Source organism: Pogonomyrmex barbatus, unplaced genomic scaffold, assembly GCF_055798465.1.
Source record: "Pogonomyrmex barbatus isolate J1 unplaced genomic scaffold, ASM5579846v1 scaffold2, whole genome shotgun sequence".
NCBI classification, from domain to species: domain Eukaryota; kingdom Metazoa; phylum Arthropoda; class Insecta; order Hymenoptera; family Formicidae; genus Pogonomyrmex; species Pogonomyrmex barbatus.
Window position 1 is genome coordinate 15,723,279 of NW_028297116.1, and position 20,313 is coordinate 15,743,591.

General features: G+C 41.0%; 1 protein-coding gene and 1 long non-coding RNA gene across 3 annotated transcripts; both read right to left on the bottom strand.

Annotated features, from left to right (window-relative positions):
* Positions 1-1,122: 1,122 nt before the first annotated feature.
* On the bottom strand, positions 1,123-19,290 carry LOC105426799 (uncharacterized). Of its 2 annotated transcripts, XM_089075974.1 has the most exons (9): positions 19,105-19,290; positions 9,068-9,322; positions 8,681-8,748; positions 8,084-8,213; positions 7,484-7,945; positions 6,752-6,943; positions 6,574-6,675; positions 6,217-6,432; positions 1,123-5,771 (listed from the first exon to the last, which is right to left on the bottom strand). In XM_089075974.1, exons 1-9 carry the CDS (start codon positions 19,132-19,134, stop codon positions 5,664-5,666), a joined length of 1,563 nt encoding a protein of 520 aa, XP_088932100.1. In that variant the 5' UTR covers positions 19,135-19,290; the 3' UTR covers positions 1,123-5,663. The 2 variants fall into 2 exon arrangements, with proteins under 2 accessions (XP_088932100.1, XP_088932101.1); XM_089075975.1 differs by lacking the exon at positions 9,068-9,322 and having other exon boundaries at positions 19,105-19,289.
* LOC105426798 (uncharacterized) lies at positions 10,828-19,098 on the bottom strand. The gene is made up of 2 exons (XR_016139024.1): positions 17,935-19,098; positions 10,828-11,715 (listed from the first exon to the last, which is right to left on the bottom strand). It is a non-coding gene; the product is annotated as an uncharacterized LOC105426798 (long non-coding RNA).
* Positions 19,291-20,313: the final 1,023 nt, after the last annotated feature.

Consider the following 20,313-nt stretch of genomic DNA (forward strand, 5'->3'; position numbering starts at 1 on the left):
CAGCTAAAGTTATAATAATGTTTTAAATTTAAAGTTACAGTTAAAATATACAATTAAATGATTTTAAATATAAAATTTAATAAAAAGAGAATAAAAGAGACATAAGAGAAAATAAATATAATTATTATGAAATGTTTAAAATCATCAAATGTTTAAAATCATTAGAATAATGTTTATTGTAAAATGTAAAAAAAACTATTTAAAACTATTCAAAAATATTTAAAATTTATCTTGAAGAAGAATTTATCTTGAAGAATTTATCTTGAAGAATTAATTCATCAGATATTAATTTTAAAAAATTAATATTTTTCAATCATTATTTAAATTTTTTTTAAATAGAAATAATGACAAGAAATTGATGATATTATTATAAAAATTTAGATTATTAATAAAAGTAAATATCATAAAACTTTTTTAAAAGTCAGAATGATAATCTTTTGATTTAAAAGATTTTTAATAAGCTCTTTAAAAAGTCATCTTAAAATTCTTTCTCTCTTACTTTCTATCAATGTTGAATTGAATTCTTGAAGGAATTATCAAATATCCAAAACTAAGAAATCATTTAATAACAGATATAAAAATGATATGATATATGTCGCGATTACTATCTCGACTATTCTATTACAAACTTGACACATTTGCAAGTAATTTACATTGTAATTATTTCCTCGATCGTAACGGATGTTAGAATTTCATAATCCTTCACTATGATTTATTCTATTTTTTAAAATATGTAAGAAGAATTAATTACGATTGTTATACATTGTGTATTATATATTTTCCGATTTTTTTCTCATTAAGAACAATAATTTTGTTGAATCCTCATCAAACGACATAATTTTTGTTCGACCATATCAAATTCAAAATACAATTCACTTCCGTCAGTCCTTCGTGATTTTTAATGCAGTATAAATCCTGTTCTCCTTTCAAAGATGCAGAAAATAGTTCCTCGATGACGTTACAATGTCGCCGACCTTGATTGACGACAATGGTGAACATCTTGTTGATCATGTTTCTTAGATTCTGCTATCTATGGCGATTCAATAAAAAAATTCTCTTTGTTCGCTATTTAGTTATCGCGACGAAAAAGACACGCGCGCAAAATAATAATTGCATTACACATTTTGTCTCGAATATATTTTTATTATACATACATTAATGAAAATATATACATGGTAGACTGCAGCTTCTCGAAGCAGCGAAGTGTCAATATAATCAGCTACAGTATTCGTATGCGAATCTGTTTCATTCTGTTTCTTTTATTTTTTTTTATTTTTTTTTCTTTTGTTTTTTGTTATACGACGACGTCCTCTCGATAGCCGAGATTGTCGAGGTTGTCGGGAGGCACGTGTAGGCCGACACGTGTAGACCATGAATGCTGTTGTACGTGAGAAACGTTTTTTGGAGTTTTTTCGTTATTTCTTAAAACGGTTAATTAACGCGATCTGATCTGATTCATTCGGAATCATCGTGGGTTTGTCGTGACTATTATTAGACTGACCGCGTCGATCTGTCGACGCAGCGGATCCCAGAATACTTTCGCTGACTTCGATTAATATCTTTATCTTTATCTTTCTCTCTCTCTCTCTCTCTCTCTCTCTCTCTCTCTCTCTTTCCTCTCTCTCTCTCTCTCTCTCTCTCTCTCTCTCTCTCTCACGCACCCTCTCGCCCTTTCATTCTTTAATCTCGCATTTTCTCTCTTTCTCGCTCGCTTTCTTTTCTTCGCATCCTATTCACAGCCTTCCTATTCAGACCCTAATCAGCTTTCTCTCCTGCACAGCCAAACACTTGCTCGATCACTCGGCATCAATGCTTCGATCTCTTATCTTCTTAATTACCGTTACAACACGAGTCAACGGTGACAATTGCGGATTATTACAATTGATTAAACTGTAAGTGGCGATCATTGAAAGTGTGATGGTACATATTTCATTTTCCAATTCTTAGAAATTCAGATGGATATCGCAGTTTTTGAAAATCGTTAGAGCAAATCTCGCGCGTTTCCAGGTCAAAGGGATTCCCGACCAGGTCCTCGCGTTTCTCGCGACGGTCGAGTCGTGTCGCAGGCTTAATGCGACGCGATCGACGATGGACAATAATGCGATATATTTCCGTTCGACGGCGATTCACAACGACTTAATGTAATAGACGTCGCCGCGAATTTCCTCCGGGGGGTATCGTCGGCGCGTTGTACGCGGCTTGCCGCTCATCGACGCACGTCCGAACGCTGCGCTAGACTTCGATTCAGCCAAACATCATTCTACATTAGCGTTACAATCTGTCGTGCGGGAAATCACGCGCTCGGCAACAATTTTGAATTTACACAGATTAGATTTCGTAACATTTCAGGCACTGCGATTGACTTTTATATTTTGAGTCTAGCTCGAGCATCGGATGATGATTGAGTGCGAGCTGTCGCAGTTATCGACCGCGAAATTCATCCCAAGGTATCGATCATCTTTTCCCCTAATATGAATTCATAAAGAATGAGCAGTTTGCATTGAATTCAAGTGAAATTTTTCACTTTTTACAAGTTACACCAGGGGATAAATTTCGTGATCGTTACCCTGGGCATCGCTAAAGATTTACTTGGCGCGAAAGAATCCTTTCCTCTTCTTTAAGAGGAGAATTCACGCGGTCAAATCCCCGTGATTCGCGAGGGACAATTCCGCTCGGAGGAACTCGGAAACGCAAATACTCAGACTGAGATTCGCGAAAAGTCGGAAAGCCTTGTATGAATGCAGACAGTATGTGTGTAATGGGTATTTGTATTTTCGTGTGTGTGTGTGTGTGTGTGTGTGGGGGGGGGGGGGGAGGGGTGAGTGGGTGGGTGGATGGATAGGTATATTCTGTATCATCGCGGTTACGTCATGCGCGCATATAATCGTACATCGCTTATAATTATTAACCTGACTTCGAACGACACGTTTACAATGATCATGTTATTCCTCTAGGGATGACATGCAGCGTATAAAACATATCTTATCTATATATTTATTTACTGTTGTATCATATATCTAGGTTGCCGCATCCGTTATGCCTGTGTTACACGCTATACTTCAATATATACGCGGTATGTCTCTTACACGCTACCAAAGGATTAACAATCGATACTTCGTGTTTCTTTTTCCTCCCTTCTTTTGCTTAATGCGACGACGCGCCGTGTCGCAATACTAACCAGGTTTTACGAATCACGAATCAAAGACAGAGGAAGGAAACAAGGCGCGTTTCGCGTCTGACGGATATTGCACTTCGAAACTGGACCGCTTAAAAATTTCGCGTTTTGGTCTTCGACCAGCCATTAAAACGCGTTCAAAATGCGTCCTCGACTCCTTTAGTAAAAATCTGGCAAGGGTACGCTTCTAAAAATATAGCCAATATATGTATTAGTTGTGTGTATGTATGTGTGTATGCACGTATGTATGTATGTGTATAGCGTCTTTTATATTCAAAATAAATTTTGTCGATTCGAAAACCCAAATCCGCCGTAAAGTTTCATCGTGAAAACTTTCGGAGAAACTACGTTGTGGAATTTTTTCGTACAATTAAATGGAAAATCGTAATCCACGTATATAGGGGTTGCTCGTCTTCCCGCGGTATATTTTCTGGCTTCGGAAAGCCAGGTTTTGATATTTCACATCTTGTAATGAACTGCTCGTCTCTCTTCTTGCGGCGCTCAATGCACCTACAAAGGTTCTGCAGCGAATCGGTCGCTTCATCAAACAATATCGTGATTTAATTGAAGGATTGCGCCGATCTTATGATCGGGACTTTACAAGCACTGGGTCGAAGATTAAACGTCTTTTCTGTTTATCTGTTTGTTCTTCACCATCGGGCACATTGTCACTGTAGTCACGGAGTATCCAGGATCAATTGGCGAAGATCGCACGCGGAGATCGCCGATCCATCATTCTTCGCGATACACCCGTGGCTTCATGATACTGCCGCCATTCCATTTTTAAACCTAGGCTTAAAAAGTAAAAACTTGCCAGCGATGTTCGCCGCCAGCACGAAGTTAATCGGTGTAACACATTAACGCTTTGATTCGTTTGTCAGTCTGTGCTCTCCTAGTCCATGACAAGTTATAAAAAAAAAGACAAGTAATAAAACAGAGAAAAGAAATAGTAGAATAGACGTCCGGGCTGTCAAGGAGAAGTGGTTTACGTTTACACGGGACTCGAGGGTACGATGCACGGGCGTAAACACCGTTTGCCCGCGAATCGAATGTAAAATGCATCTTTCATGCGCCACCGCTGTAAGTTGCGCCAGTGGCGGTAGAGTCGTACGAGTCTTCAAAGACGATACTCGAGCGATCCTCCTCATGTTCTCACGTCGAGTGTCCACGATCACAATACGTTGAAAGTTTGTCGTTAAAAGTTGAATTGTGCGCCCTTAATGCGAAAGATTTCTTCTTTTTATTCTTTCTTTCTATTTCTTCTTTTTTTCTTTTTTCTTCTGCATCTTTTTCTTTTTTACGAAAGGAAAGAAATTCGTAGGTGTCGTTCGGTAATCACGTACGCGCGATCCGTTAATACTTTTAAACAGACACCGAGAAGAAACACTTTCACCGAACCGTACTTTTTCGGTACGTTATATTCGGTACGTTTATGTCTATGTTATACGATAAAACGATAGTAATATCCTAAATATTACAACGAGATTCGATTCGCGGTCGCTATATCGTATTTATTTTTTTCCTTTTTTCTTCTTTTTTTCTCATTTATCAATAACGTTATAGGCAGTGTTCGTTGAGAAACTGCTACGATTACGAAATGTGTGTCGTCGAAATGTGTGTGAAATTCGACTTCTGGATACAATTGCACACATTATTACGCTTGATTCCGTATTGCCCCTAAAACTACCGTTTTCTTCCACGCCCCATCGATAGTACGCGCGCGGATGCTCATTAAGATATTTATAAGACATTTACGCGTATCTTAAAATAAGTATCTCGTGTTTATCGAGCAACGTAAATCGATAAACTTTGTTCGCGTAGCGCTAGGAAAATACGCGTCCGAACGCTAATCAAAATAAGCTCGTACGCTCGCGTTTAAATACGCCGCTCCATATGTATTGCGAGGAGCTTGGAAAACGCGCGAGCACGTCACTTCCCGCCGCGAAAGAGAAATGCCACACGCGCTAAATGAAGATCATAGAAACGATAATATTGCTAAGGAAACCTGAGAATTTCTTTCCTTTGCAGACTAACTTCCCGCACACAATATAACTGGGATAGTGGCGATGCACTTATTATCGAGATAACGGAGTACAAATAGAAATAATAATAATAACAATAAGTGTAGTAGTAACAGCGGTAGTAGTAGTAGTAATAGTAGTTATAGTAATAGCAGCAGCAGCAGTAGCAGCGGTCATAGTGGTAATTGCAGTAGTAGCATCAGTGGCTGTGTTGATGATGGTGATGTTACTTCACTCGTTGCATGTACAGCTTGAATCGCTTTAACGATTTGCAATTGACAACGAGTTCCCGTTCTCACTTATCAACGTGTGATGGGCAACCAGAGCGCTTCTCCGGTAACCACGAGAAAGAGAGGTCCCATAATCGCCGCGGGTAGCGACCATTGATAAAGGTCCACTATAATCCCGTGGGTGTGTATGTGTATATCGGACGATTTTTACTTCGAAGTTAGAAGTTGAAGGCAAAATCACAGAATGACGCAGCACCGACAGTATCGTTGTCGCGAGGCTCCCGCGCTGGGTGGCGGAGTCGGCGGTGCGAAATACGCGTGCACCTTTAAGTTCGGTAGATGGGCCTATAAAATAGCATAAATGACAGTTTAATAATCAATGTCCGTACATCAACGACGACAGGAACAAGTTCCATCTATGATCGCCGATAACGTACAATTGCGACTTGTTCCCATTCGTCAAACTGAACGGAGGAAAAGGCGAGTCTCTTGTAGTACATTGTAGCTATCTATGGTAATGTACTGTGAGCCGCAAGTTCTTTACACGACTCATTGTTAGGCGGAAAAAGCGGTATTAATTATACCCAACCGCCGGATGCAGAATCATGATTACACGAGATTGTGCTTTTTATGGAATGCGCGATCTATAGTTCATAAATACGATTGCGTGATACGCAAACGGCGTATCGGGCTAAATATAACGCGGCCGGAAAATGCGGCCGGATCTCTTTTTCCGCGTAACGCACGAAACGTAATGTCAGAAAATACGGTATGAAAAATGAGACAATACTCTGAGTTTACGTATGCCCTCTCTGGTAATGTGTAGGCAGTCGTATAGTTCGATACGCTCAAGATTGTGACAGGCCTGCATCAGGTGGTTCAGACCGTTGTCCGAGATGTTCGGGCAGTTGTCCAGTTCTAAGACGGCTAGGTGTTCCGCCGCGCATGGCGACAACGCGATCTGTCGGAGGCCTTCGTCGGTGATCAACTCGCAGTGTGACAGACTCTGCGCTCGGAAATGATAAAATACTCTCGATAAAGAGTGCGTGCGAGTTGGGCGGGTCAGAAAAGTAATGCACGGACGCTGAACTTCGGAAGCATTACTGTAACATCTAACGCGAATGCCGTGCATTAAATCGCTACTCACTAGTTTCTCCAATCTCGGACAACCCATTGCCAGATGAGTGAGGGTGGCGTCGGTGATTAAAAGGCACTCTTCCAGATCCATCTTCTCGAGTAGTTTGCAGTTCTGAAAGTCGAAAGTCGAGTAGAGTTTCGCGGCTTTGGTCGTTTACGCGATTCAAATGCATCGCCGATCAACTCACTCTCGCGAGAGCCTGAAAACCCGTATCCGTGAAATGGGTGCATGCGACGCACTCGAGTACATTGAGGAGTGGACAGTGTTGTGCCAGGCTAATCAACGTCGCGTCCGTTAAATTGGGGCAATTCGACAGGCAAACGTAATGCAGCCGTGGACACCGTTCGCTAAGTTCTCTGACTCCGTCGTCCGTTATATTCTGCAACGAAGATTCTAAAGTGATTTTTACTTATTAATGATTCGGCCAGATCGTTTCCCAAACCATGGGAATCGCTCTCTCTCTCTCTCTCGATACAAATTTACAAAATAAAATAAATATTTAAATAAATTGCCTTTTTTTTTCTCTATTATACCAGATCTGTTGCCAACGAAATATATGTGCAGAAAATCAGGATTCTTTAATATTGATACAGGTTATCGCGAGATTTTCTTCTTTGCTTCAATATATCTCGCTTTCTATCGAGAGGTGAAAGTCTTCAACGCGAGCATGTGCTATTGAATCAAATTGCAAATATTATTGTGCACATACGGCTTCTTTCCCAACTTCCTCGATATGGGGGAAAAAAAAAGAACGTCAATTCTATTTCAACGATACGAACGAGTCTTATCTCTTTGAGAAACACAGCGATATCTCGTCAGCGACAAATCCGTCGCGACCGCAGACGACTGCGGCGTCTGAGGCGCGCAATTGTTCCTCTTTGCGTAACACGCGGATTTGCGGAGTCAATGAGATAAGTACCCTGCATTCGTGTAGATTGATCGCTTCGAGATTAGGACAGTAGCGCGCTAAGCACATGACAGCCTTATCCGTCAGCTGACGGCATCCCTTGCTTAGGAAGCTGCGGAGTTCCGGGCAACCCTTGGCGAGCGCGTCGACCCCATTGTCGGTGAGCAACTCACACCACGAGAGATTGATGTGAGTGAGCAGAGGGCAACCGGCCGCGAGATCCTTCAGGGACATGTCCGTTATCTCGGGACAGGAGTCCAGATTCAGTCGCTGGAGCTTGGGACAATGACTGCTGAGAGCCGCGCATGTCGCATCCGAGATCCTCTTGCATTGACTCAAATTGAGTTCTTCGATATTAGGACACGACTGGGCTAAAGTGCGCATGGAGTTGTTGCCGATGCTCTGGCATCCCTTGAGCGAGAGCTGCCTGAGAAATCCGCCGCAACGCCTCGAAATATTTTCTATTACTGGTCCCTACGCACAAACATTCCCGACCATCCGATGTTAATCGCGAATCTATCTTTTCTTTCTTTTTCTATTCCTTTTTTTTTTTTTTTTTTTTTTTTTTTAAGTGTATCCGGAAAGCTCCGGAACGATCGATTCTCTATTTACCTCCACGTCTCGTTGAAAATCGAAGAGATCGATCCTCTGCCAATTGGACCCATCGAGTGCCAATACGTTCCAGGCCTTGCTTACTTGGGCACAACGGCATAGCGATACGACATCGAGATACGAAAAAATTCTGTCAATCACAGAAATTCGTTAGAGTTATTTACGCGATGCCGATTTTCGCGATTGCTTGACACCTTGCGAACGAGAAGAGATGGCCGTGTGGACTCAAGTTTTTCGCGATGAGACATAACGCGCTTTCGCGTCTTGCTTACCCATAAAAGACATCTCTGTCTCGAAAACAAAAATTTTTAAAGAGCAAATGTGATTACGTCTACTTTAAATATAAACGAATCTGACGCGTGAGATAAAAACCTCTTGAAATTAGATCTGTTTTAGCATTATCAAAGATTACACTAGGAACTTGTCCCGAATTCCCGCCTCTCTTATTCTATCATCTAAACCGATTCTGTCTTATCATCCAAATCTGTTCTGATAAGTTTCTCTAATCACGACGGGGACAACTCGCTTCCGACCGTGTTAAAATTGGAGCCGCGGGAGACGCGAAGCGTAAATGCCGCGCGTAAACGTGCGCCGTACCTGAGTAGCAATTCTTTTGGCAGTTTCTTGTTAATCTGCGCCTCGTCATCGTGAAACACCCATGTTAGCTGCAACCGAGAAAGACAGGTGATTAAATACAATATAGACACGACGTAGGCCGAGCTACGTTCGCATTGTCGCTCGCGGAGCGACGAACGTTTCGCAGAGAGGAGCCGAACAATTCGCCTCCGTTGTACGCACAAGTTGACGAGGACAGGGGAAGACAGAGAGTGAGAGAGAAAAAGAGAGAGAGATAGAAAGAAGACGCACGTTAGATACACGCTTTTCATTGCGGGACATCAGAGAGGCGCGGGGGGGGAGGGGGGGATCGCGATAGTAAAGCTCTAGCATTGGCATGCCCGGACAGAGTTCTCTAGATTGACTAACCTGCATGTAGGATTGCTTCATGGTAGTGACAGGGTTGTGAGTATGCGATTGCGTGTAATAACCGCCCTGATGATGATAGTGTTGTTGATGATGATGATGTTGGTGATAATGGTGATGATAGGATGGATGCTGCTGCTTCCACCATTGTCCACCGGTACCGCCGCTTCCTTTTTCCGTCTCCTCGATCGCCAGTACCCCTTGGCCGATCCCTTGGCCCCCTCCTCCCACTCCTAATTGTTGGAGACTTACTTTTTTCTAAAAAACATATTCCAATACGTGTCATCTCCATCGCGTTGACACCGCGACGCCGGTATTCATATATATACGCGACAAACGGAATCGCGCGGCCTTCGAGCAGTGTTTCCCCCTTTCGTTTTGTAACGCTTGAAATCGAAAGATTTCACAGAAGAACGAGTTGGATCCGCAGTTGATCCGTTCACGATTATTCATAAGGTCCGTATTCGAACCACGCCAATCATGAATTATGTGTCGAGATTCTTAATTTCCAACTTACTCGCTGTCGCGTTACTTAATAATTTGTATTTATTAATTATTAAGTACTAATATATGCCGAATCTCTCCAATTCTCGTAATCTCACTTAAATTTAGAGGTATGCTAATGATAATGGTAATTTTTATTAATTATAATAACAGAGTTATTGATTATAATAAAATCGATTCGAATTGTAGTCATGTCGAATGATCTTTTTCCATTTGCTAAATCGTGGAAACACCTACGACCTCGCCGTGTTCCAGACGTACGATTTCCTTTCGCCACGTACTGAATCGCCAATTAATGATTCATCGTCGATCCCGGTGTGAACAATAGCGTATGCAAAGTCGGGATTCAAATGATTGCACGTTATTCTGGTTGGAAAGTGATACAATTGTTAATTCGAAAGTAAACATCTTCATGTTCGGATAAAAAAGCGAGCGCTACCAGTTTTAGGATCAAACGTACACATTCATCTCTACATTCATCACTAATATAGTTCGTGTTGCATAGGAATCATTATTATTATCTATATATAAAGAGAGACTTAACATACTAACTACTCTAAATACTATTATAAATTTTCCCAATGTCGTGCAATTCAATTGTCGTTGGACTTTTTTTTAAATAATTTTTTTTCCCAGACCGACAGACAGACGACGGTCTTTGTGCTACAGATACTAAATGTATCTGCTCTTATCTGATGTATCGAACTTATATCCTTTATTAATTAGCGAAAAATGAAATGCCGATTTCTTTTCGATTATTCGCGTTCAAGCTCATCGAAAAGCTGTCGTGTGACTCGAGGTCGACCGGAGTGATATTTTTTTTTTTTTTTTTTTTTTTTACGACGATCGCTCGGCTCCGCGTCTCGTTGCATTTTCAATGAGGAAAGCCCGCTCGCGAAATGCTTGATTATCAGGGAGTTAATAGAAGTGGAAACAAGCGGCGAGGAAACGATGGCGCATGCAGAATAGCATAGCGCGAAATGGAATATTTTCAAGCGCAAGTCGTTCCCAAGTAAATCCCGAATATTGTCTTTCTTTTATTATGACTTAATGCTGTTTCATCTCGGAAAATGCATGATGCAACAGCATGTGTGCTTGTGTGCGCGTATTCATAGCATGCGCATATGTATCCCCATAAATAATGAATATATTGCAACAAAATTAATGAATTACTTATATGTATGTTTAATCATCTAAACATACATATAATGTATTGATTGATGAATGATGAGTTGATTGATGATGAATTGTTGATTAATATATATATATATATATATATATATATATATATATATATATATATCTACGATTATATATATGAATTATTTTAGCTACAGAAATTAAATGAATACTTATACTTAAAAGTTGAAAAATTAAATCGGCACAATATTAATAGTAACATTATTGGTAGAATTTAGAACGCGAGTAATGATTTGAGACAATTAAATTCCATATTTTGCAAGTCTCTTGAGATGCGAAAAGATATTATTTTGCTTTAAACACATAAAATTCGTCTATAAAGATAAAAATAGAAAGCTATTATCCCGTTCTAGATAACTGCAAAAGATGGTTTTTTTTTTTATATCTTTTCAATGCGATGTTTAATGTAATGTAGATGTTTTAATCGTATTTTAAAGATGTTAAAAATAAATGAATGAATTCGTTTATGTCTACAAGATACGTATAAAAACGGTCTATACACAATGAGACAACGATTTTCTCATTCTGCATAGTCATAAGGATAACAAGTAATTGTTGTAGATTGTAATCAGGTTATGAAATTACAATTCACAATGTACTACTTTTGTAAACGTTTATTTATTTAATGCCAATTGGTGAGATGAAAATTTATATTATATCTTCAGTTTCCTTCGCAATAAATAGAAACTAAAGTAACACATAAGAATATCTACAAAAAATTTGGAATAAGGTGAATTTGGAAAATAGTAGTGTATTTTATTATAATACATATTTACAATCGTTTCCTAAAAATTTAGAAGTTTGTCATCGAATTATGTTAATAATTAACCAATAATAGTAAACCAGTATCTTTTCTTTATAAATGCAGCGAGAATCCTGGATCTGGATAAGGATACTTATAAGTTCTTGTGAACTTAATAATAAAATTATTACGCCGCGACGTATACCTATAACATAAAAGAAAATTAAACAAATGATTGCTCAAGTTGTAAATAATTTTGCAATATTAAAATAAAAATTATCATGCAGATATGCTCATGTAAAACGACATTAGAAAACTTATGGAATAATTTTTTTATGTAAATTCTCATAATTCTACAGTGTCATGATAATTTGACCTTTTCCCAAAATTTAAATCGTTAAATTTTCACAATGAAATTCAGCGATTCCCAATTAATAAGCCATAATATACACATGCAAAATGATCTCAGGTGCTTACGGACGATGTTAAACGTGCGTTTAATGGGCAAATTTCACAGACGGGCGATTTTACTAGGTACAAGCGTCCGCTATGAGTTAGAAATGATCAATTCGCCCTCGAATTTCGCGTTTGGTATTCGCGTGCGAGGTAATGCGCGAAGGGTTTATTTTACTTCGGCCATGAAATTAGGATACGTTCATTTCGTCATTGTGTGTGCCCTTGAAATAAAGTCTGGAAGCGCTTTTATCAATAATGGCCGTGTGCATAGATCGCGAGAGGGGCGGCTTCTCTTCAAACTTCCATGCCTTATCACATGAAGTATGTAAGCGTTGCATAAAATTATACAGGATAACGAAGGCGGCCTGGCCGGCGATGGCCGGCGATGACCATCGATGTGACGAAGATACGCGATTGCGTTCGACCTTAAAATACGAGCGCAGTCTCGTGAATAATTATGACTCGTATAATCCAGAACAGTTCTCGGCACGAGTAAAACAACCAAAATAACCAACGCAAAAGATCCAGTCTCCATTTTATATTCTAAACGTATTGTAATTCAAACGTTATAATTCTCTCAGTTTTCGCTCTCCAAATGAACTTTGTATCTTCAGAGACCAAAAATAACTAGAAATCTTAATTCCCGCAAGAGTAATTTTAAATAGAGTCTCACTTGTATATATTACATAAAATAGTGACCCCAGTTTAATGACCACAATGGACAAAGATTTAAAAATCTAAATCGGATTTAAAAATAATGAATATCTATCCAGAAACGTAATTTAGATAAATATACCGATAAATTTATTGCTGATGAGCTGTACTCAAGATTAGATGGTCTTTGTGTCTGCCATTCTGTAAACAAGTCAAGACACGTGCGTCGACTTTAATTGTTCGGCGTTATTGTTCACCGCAAATTTTCTTGCTGAAAGTTAATGCGCATTTACGAGTCGAGTGGGAATTAATAATTTTATTACCTCTTAACTCGAGAAACTCATTATCGATATATGTTCTCATGTTTTTGCGATGTAAATATATATGTATCATTCTGTACCGAGGACCAACACTCCGACGACCAAGATTACACACGATTGTTTTTTAACTATCGTGTGTGCGCGATACGGCGAGAGTCATTCCTATTTGGCTCCGGGTCCGTGTTGCTATTTCATCGATTTCGTTCGTGGTGCGCGTACGGCGCGGCGAATTCCGCGGATTCAAAAGCGGCAAAATAAACGGCCATCGATTCGGCATTCGCCTTAAATACGCACACGGGCGCCAGCATTACCTTCGCACCGTGCAGCATGGCACGTACGTCATGGATGCGTATTAAAACGCGGAAGACAAATAGTAAGTGCGCGATGTGCGCGGGGGATGTCGCGCGCTTGTAAACAAAAGTGCGCAAATTGCATGCGACACTGACTCGCCGATGTGACGGCGACGTCGAGAAAGAGACAGAGGGAGAAAGAGAGAGAAAGAGAAGGGGAAAGGGGAGGCGCGAGGATTCAGACCCGATACGATTGCCTCCTATTATTTCTTATCTTTATCAGGGAGACCCGCGAGCGGGTGGTATCACGGCCGCAAGCGCGAGAGATCAATGCGGTCGTCGGGAATCCCGCTCCGCTTCGCGACCGGGAGAAAAAAAAGAAACAAGGACAGTACAATAAAAGGAACTGGTAGCTCGATAATAATAAAAGAAGCCGCTGGTAACTCGATAATAATAATGAAAAAAACTGCGTCTCGTATCTTTAGGATTCTATTTGATTTCATTTAACCATCGAATTGCAGAAAATACGACCTTTTGAACAAAATTACGGAATCAAATACAATATCACTCAAGAATTGCGATAAATTTTTTCTCCGCTATATTTGTTCGGTATTCCATAGATATTAATATTTATATTTATGTATAGATATTATCTACCCATATTTATGTAGTTATATCTTTTTTTATCGTCTTTTTACGTTATAAGCTCAATAATTAGACACGGATCGCGAAGAAAAAATTCGGTTATTCTACCGTGTCTTTCATCGTAGTATTCGGCGCAGATTCTAGCGCAGCTTTCGGTAGACCTCGTTGCATCATGCGTCGAAGCAACGCGACGTCATTTCGCGCGCGATCCGCACGATTTCTTGTTTACGCATCGGCCGCGACCATCCTCGCCACGCGATTTTCTCGAAATCCCGTTCGAGCGATATCTTCTTAATACCGTTATCCAATCCTACCAATGGATTGCTCAATCTCTTGAAATCTCTTGAAATCTAACACGATCGAAAAGACGCGGAAGAAAAAAAACCTAGCAAGATGCAGCGACGCACCGTTTAACTGCATCGATCGTAAAATGCATCCTTTCAGAAATTCGAGCAGTTCCGTGTCTTGTTGCGGGATTTTCGTTGTGGAATTTCAGGTGCAATGAAACTATGCAAACTATCCGGCATGGAAAGTTAGGATATCGAGAGGAATAGCGCGTGGGTGAAATAGTTATCTTTGTGCGGAACCGTCTCGGAGAAATTTAAGACTTCGCTATTATATTTTTAAATAGAAAGCGATTGAGATTACCGTTATCGAAGAAGTTTGCAGTTCATATAAATACATACATTATTTAAATTTCCACTTCATATACACGCATATCATGTAATATGTGTACATATATTACAGATAACGTACAAGCACTTTTTAGTTGCCTCACGATTCTTGCATGATATCAAATAAGAACAAATTACAATTATAAATCTCACCCATAAAAAAATATACTACTTCTAATTCGAGTAAGTCTAATTTACACACACACACACAACACACACACACACACACACACACACACACACACACACACACACCACGTACACAATGTATACTATCCCTCTTTTTTTGTGAAACATTAAGTAACAGTTTTGCAAATTAATTAAAGTTGGCAATAAAGAAAGAAAAGTGAAACCGAAAGGTGTTCAAACACTTGTTATTTCTAAATCAATAATAAATCCAAAAAGAAAAGTATAACCAATATGCACGACCGCCATCGTATTGCATCGCGCATCGTTGATATGCCGTTACGGCTTCTTGCTCTCGCGAAAAATCGCATCGCTCACGAGGAAGAACGCGGATGAAGTGGCCTAGGCAAGTTTATCTTAGAAAGTACTCAAATATATCTATAGAATCCACCGACTAATAATAAGTCACGATAAAAACATTGCGAATAACGAATATCTCGAGAGAATATTCCTGAGAAAATTGGCATCTATCCCGATTCGTCTTACAATACTTACAGCGATTTGTACGTGAGAAAATTGAGAAGTTTTCGAGGGCTATTTCAAAGCGTAAGACGAGACAACTAATACTCGATACGTTTCGATTAGAATCGTGTATACGACGTATAGGGAAAAGATCTGTCTGTCATCCTTGTGTGAACAGCTGAAGGGGACAGGTGAAGGAAGCTAATAAATACGAATCGTTGGCGATAAATATCCGTTAACGTCCTGTATTTATTCAATTTTCCGAGGGGAAATAAGAAATTAAGCGAGATCTCGATATCATGAAAAATCTGAAAAGTCCATTCCATTCGTGTCGACGGCCGAGGGAGAATCGTTCGTGACGGGCGACACGCGCCGATGCGCGCCCGCGCGCGCGTCCTCCTCATCGCGGGATCGCAAGCGCGTATTGCTAGGAAATTAAATTGCGGAGAATTGCGAACGATGCCATTTGCATTTCGGCGACGAGTACAATCGACGACGCGCGACGTGATTATCGGCGAACGCGGCAGATCGCGTCTCCGAGCGCCGCTCCGACGAGATTAGGACCTAGACGCAAGAGAGGAATACGGAACAAAGAATTAAACGTAGAGAATTAGAAATAGAGAATTAAATTTCGGCATATGGAAAACCATGATTCGATACGCAATCAACGAATAGCAAGATGTTCTTTTCATTGGTCGAAAGTAATTTTCTGTTCCTCTAATTCTCTTTATATTTAATTCCCTATTTCCTTATTTTCGTTCGTTGCATCTGGCCTTCAGACTCTGCTAATAATGGAGGAAACAGGAATAAATATTAAATTTTGGAAATAAAAATTCGGAATAAAAATTAATCTAACGCATAATGAATATAAGAAAGTGTAAGATATAGATATTATATACTTATTTGTGTTCACGCTTACGTATAATCTTTATTCTGAATTTTTATTTTCGAATTCATATTTATTATTGTTCCTAATATTTCCTCCATTATGCATGAATATTTTTATATTTATATATCAAAAAAAATGAAGAAGAATAGATGCGATTTCTTAAGCAAGATTGGGAGTCGATTTTTTTAGTCACGACTCAATGTCGAGATCTAACTGCTCTCCTGATTGAAGATGCTTACAAGTTAGTCTTCGGAAAATAAAAAAAAAAATACAAACATCGGGACATTGTGGAATTTAAAAAGCAAAAAATTTCGCTTTAACGCTTTTATTTTAATCCTTAATATCGGAGTGACATCACTTTTAAGAGAATCGCGAAAAATAATGATCTTCCACGATATTTTCCCTCGAAGAAAATTCACTCAGAGACTCACAAGGAATAACGTTACGTATGTCCATTTTCTGCCAATTCTAGGGCACCGTGTATGGATCTGTTTCTTTTAGCCGCGTTGTGTACAATTTCCTGCAAATTTGATCCTTTCCTCCTTCTCTTACAAAGCGCGAACACGTACAGGTTTTTGTTTTGTGTATAAAAAGCACGACAAAATACAGTTAAAAAGAGCATATCAAGCTTGAAAACGTGAAGGAAAACCGATGTGGAAAGAAGCATTGCGAAAGGAAAGAAAGGGAGGGAAGGGAGAACAAGGAGATAAATCAATTTGTGGAAAAGATCTAATTACCATTGATTAAGATAGATTCAGTCGTTAAAATCTAATCTCGTAGGGTAACGCTAATGTGTATGCACATGCAATCTCCAAGCCCAAATGCAAATTCCAATCTGTCAAATATTCGTGAAATAATTTTCGTATTTTAATTATTTATACGCTTTAATATGTGCTGAAGTGCACGCGCGATAATTCAACGTTCGACATGTGGCCGAATTAAGAGGCCTGTTGCGAGCCAATAATTTTTCGCAATTTACAACTCATGAATGAAGTAATAAAAATAGTCACAAAAAACGGATTATATTTGCCGAGATTGCAATAACACGGCGTTGAAGCATTGTGATGCACGTCTTTAGTTTCGGAGGCAATGAAACAATAAGGAACTATTCAGAGATGTTTCTTTAACAAAAAATGTATATAATGTATTAGCATGCATATAAATATCCTTTCTTTACAATAGAGTGATAAATGATAACCGTACACGTATACATGCACACACACATGCGCGCAATCAATCCAATTACCACGCTTTTTAAATAATCATATACCTGTCCTTTTAAATGAAAATATTTAGTTGAAATAAATAAGTTATTTAATGATACGATGATATTTTCTTCACGATTGAAAAGTGAAATTCAATTTCATATATCGGCAGACTGCCGCGATTATATAAAGATAGGATGATAAATTATACATATGATATTCGCGCTATTTGAATATCCAACACAGTAAAGTCCCCAGTAATGTATGTCTTATCAATATGTCCGAATTATCTAATCCAAACAGCAAGATAGGAAAGCACACACACACACACACACACACACACACACACACACACACACAGTCCGCAATAAAAATACGATCCATTATTACTATTATCGTACCCTATTCCCGATGTTATTAACATCAAGCGCAATCTTTAATCGTAGGCGCGCCATGCCTGATGATGCATGACGAAAGAAAAAAAAAAAGAAAAAAGATATGAAACATAAAAATGAAAGGGAAACAGAGATATGCGCTCTCACACCAACAAATACACATATCCCGGATGGATTGTTCGAGCTGCTGTTGAAAAACAGCGAGGTGTAATGCTGCGGAAATGCGCGGTTCATTCACAGCTTCTTACTTATCGCGCTCGCAAACACACGCCCCTCGTCCAAGAGCCACGGCCACGCGCGCGTCCACCCGCTTGTTTATGCCTCTACGTTTCTGCGTTTTACTGTCGTTGTCGTTATGGTCGTCGTCGCGACGCCAAGAGAGCGACGTCCGAGGAAGCGCGCGCGCAAAGTAGAATGACGAGATTCTCAACGTCGCGTCGCGAACAACGACGCTCATTGACATTCCGCTCGCGCGCTTCAACATCATCGTCATCGTCATTCGTCCTCGTCGTTGTCGAGAATCGTTTCCGTACGCCAGAAAGCGCGAAGGGATTTTTGCGCGTCGTCGTCGTTGCTCGGACGCCGCCGGAGCGAAGAACAAAGAAGAGGATAGTAGCCAGGGCAGGGAGAGGGGGCGGCATGCATTTAACAACGAGAACGCAACGCTGGCGACGTAGCCACTGCTGGCGACCGCGAGAAGGAGAGAGAAGAGAGACAGGGGGAGAAAGAGAGAGAGCGCGCGAAAGAGAGAGGGGGAGAAAGAGAGGTGGAGTGTGAAAAAGAGAGGAGTAAAGAAAGAAAGGAAGGAAGGAAGGAAGGACGGACGGAAGAAAAGAGGAAAGACAGGACAAAGAACGAAGCTGGCTCTGGCTGGTTAGCTAACTGCTTGACTCGCCAGCTAGCTAAGCTCGTCTGCACGATTGCTTGGTTGGTCGATGAGAATAATACATATATGTAGCACGCAATAAAAAGATACGAGAAGAATGACAGCGTGTTGCCAACTAGTCTGCTATCCAGACAGCGAGCTATCCAGCCAGCCAGCTAGCCAGCCGTCCATGCATCCGTCCATCCAGCCAGCCATTCAGCCAGCTAGCCAGCCAGCCAGCCAGCTAGCCACAGTCAGTCAGCCACAATAACGAGAGAATGTCTGGCGCATGACGCCTCCACCGTCGTCGTCCTTGTCGTAGGTCATAACTGTCGTTTTGGTCACGATAGGGATGCGAAACGGCGGTGCCGAGGCTACCCGTGACGGCCGCCGCGCTTCGCGGAGGCCAGGGGAGCGAATCAGCTGTTCGCCTCGGCAATGACAACATTGAACACGCACGACCCCCCCGGACTGTGTGTGGCAGCACTTCGACGCGCGTTTCCGCGGTCGCGTACGCGACCGTGGACGGAGACGTGCATCGCCGTTGACTTACCTCGAGCCTGGTGCGCCCGGAGTGTATCATCCTTTTGCGTCGCGTTATTTTGCAAAACTTCCGGGAGTACCCGCACGGTAAGTTCGCGAAAAAAAAACCCCGTCGCGCGGCTAAGCGAGTCGCTACACTTCGCGAGAGAAATGGCCGAGTCTACTGAATGCCCGACGTGCAATCGCAATCGGGGGAGGGAGGGGTACTGAACGGTGTGCGCCGCTGCTTTCCGTCGGCGCCGGGACGCGCGGCGCGCGGATTCGCCGTCGACGGCTGACTTGACGACAGCGCGGCCAACCGGCGCGCCCGCAACCATTGTTTACACGCTTCCCATTGGATCGTTATTTTTGCAGTGGTAGGGCGATGACGTAGAGACGACGGCGACGTGCACTTTGTGTGCAACGGCGTGAGAGCGGCGCAACTCTCGCGGCCGCGCTCCGAAAACAAGGGGGACATTTCGCGAGAGAGGCTGCGCGCGCACGTGCAGTCGGTGTGCAATTTCGCGTTAACGGCAGGCAGCGTCGTTACCGACGTAGGATCCGAGCGGTTACCAAGTGCATCTGCCTCCTCCGCTCCCGCCAACCCGTCGTAAATAATAATCGCGCGCGCGCAGTCCGGAGTTCGAAGTTAAGATCGGCGCGTGTTGCTAGGTTCGCTTTGATTCGCACTTCGGCCGAAGAGAACGCGGTCGGGAAATAGCTCCGTTGACCTGGATTCAATTATGACTCGACCGAAATATTTAATTTACGTACGAGAGAGACCGGAAATGGGATAGAGGAATAGAAGCGACACGCAAGATCTCGCTGATTTGAACAATAATGGGACTGATTACTGTTCGGTCGCTTAACTCGGGATATCGATTGATTCAATGCGAACTTTTCACGCCAAGGGAAATGTTCCATGATCGCCATCCAGAAAGTTTCTTCGTGCAATAAATGAGAATAAATGGAAACATAGCGATTGAACAATGGGAGAAGATATATTTACGTTGTTGTACCGATGACGAATGATTGATGGCGCATGAGGATATTGCGTAATCGATGATGATCAATCGGATAACCATTTTACTATTGCATGTAATAATAAGATATATTTTGTGGTAGATGAATGAACAATATTTCAAAGTTGTTTTTAATGTTATTTTTGAATTAATATAACATAATAGTATCCCACATATATATGTTTTATCCGTCAGATATCCTTAGGATGTAGGGCACT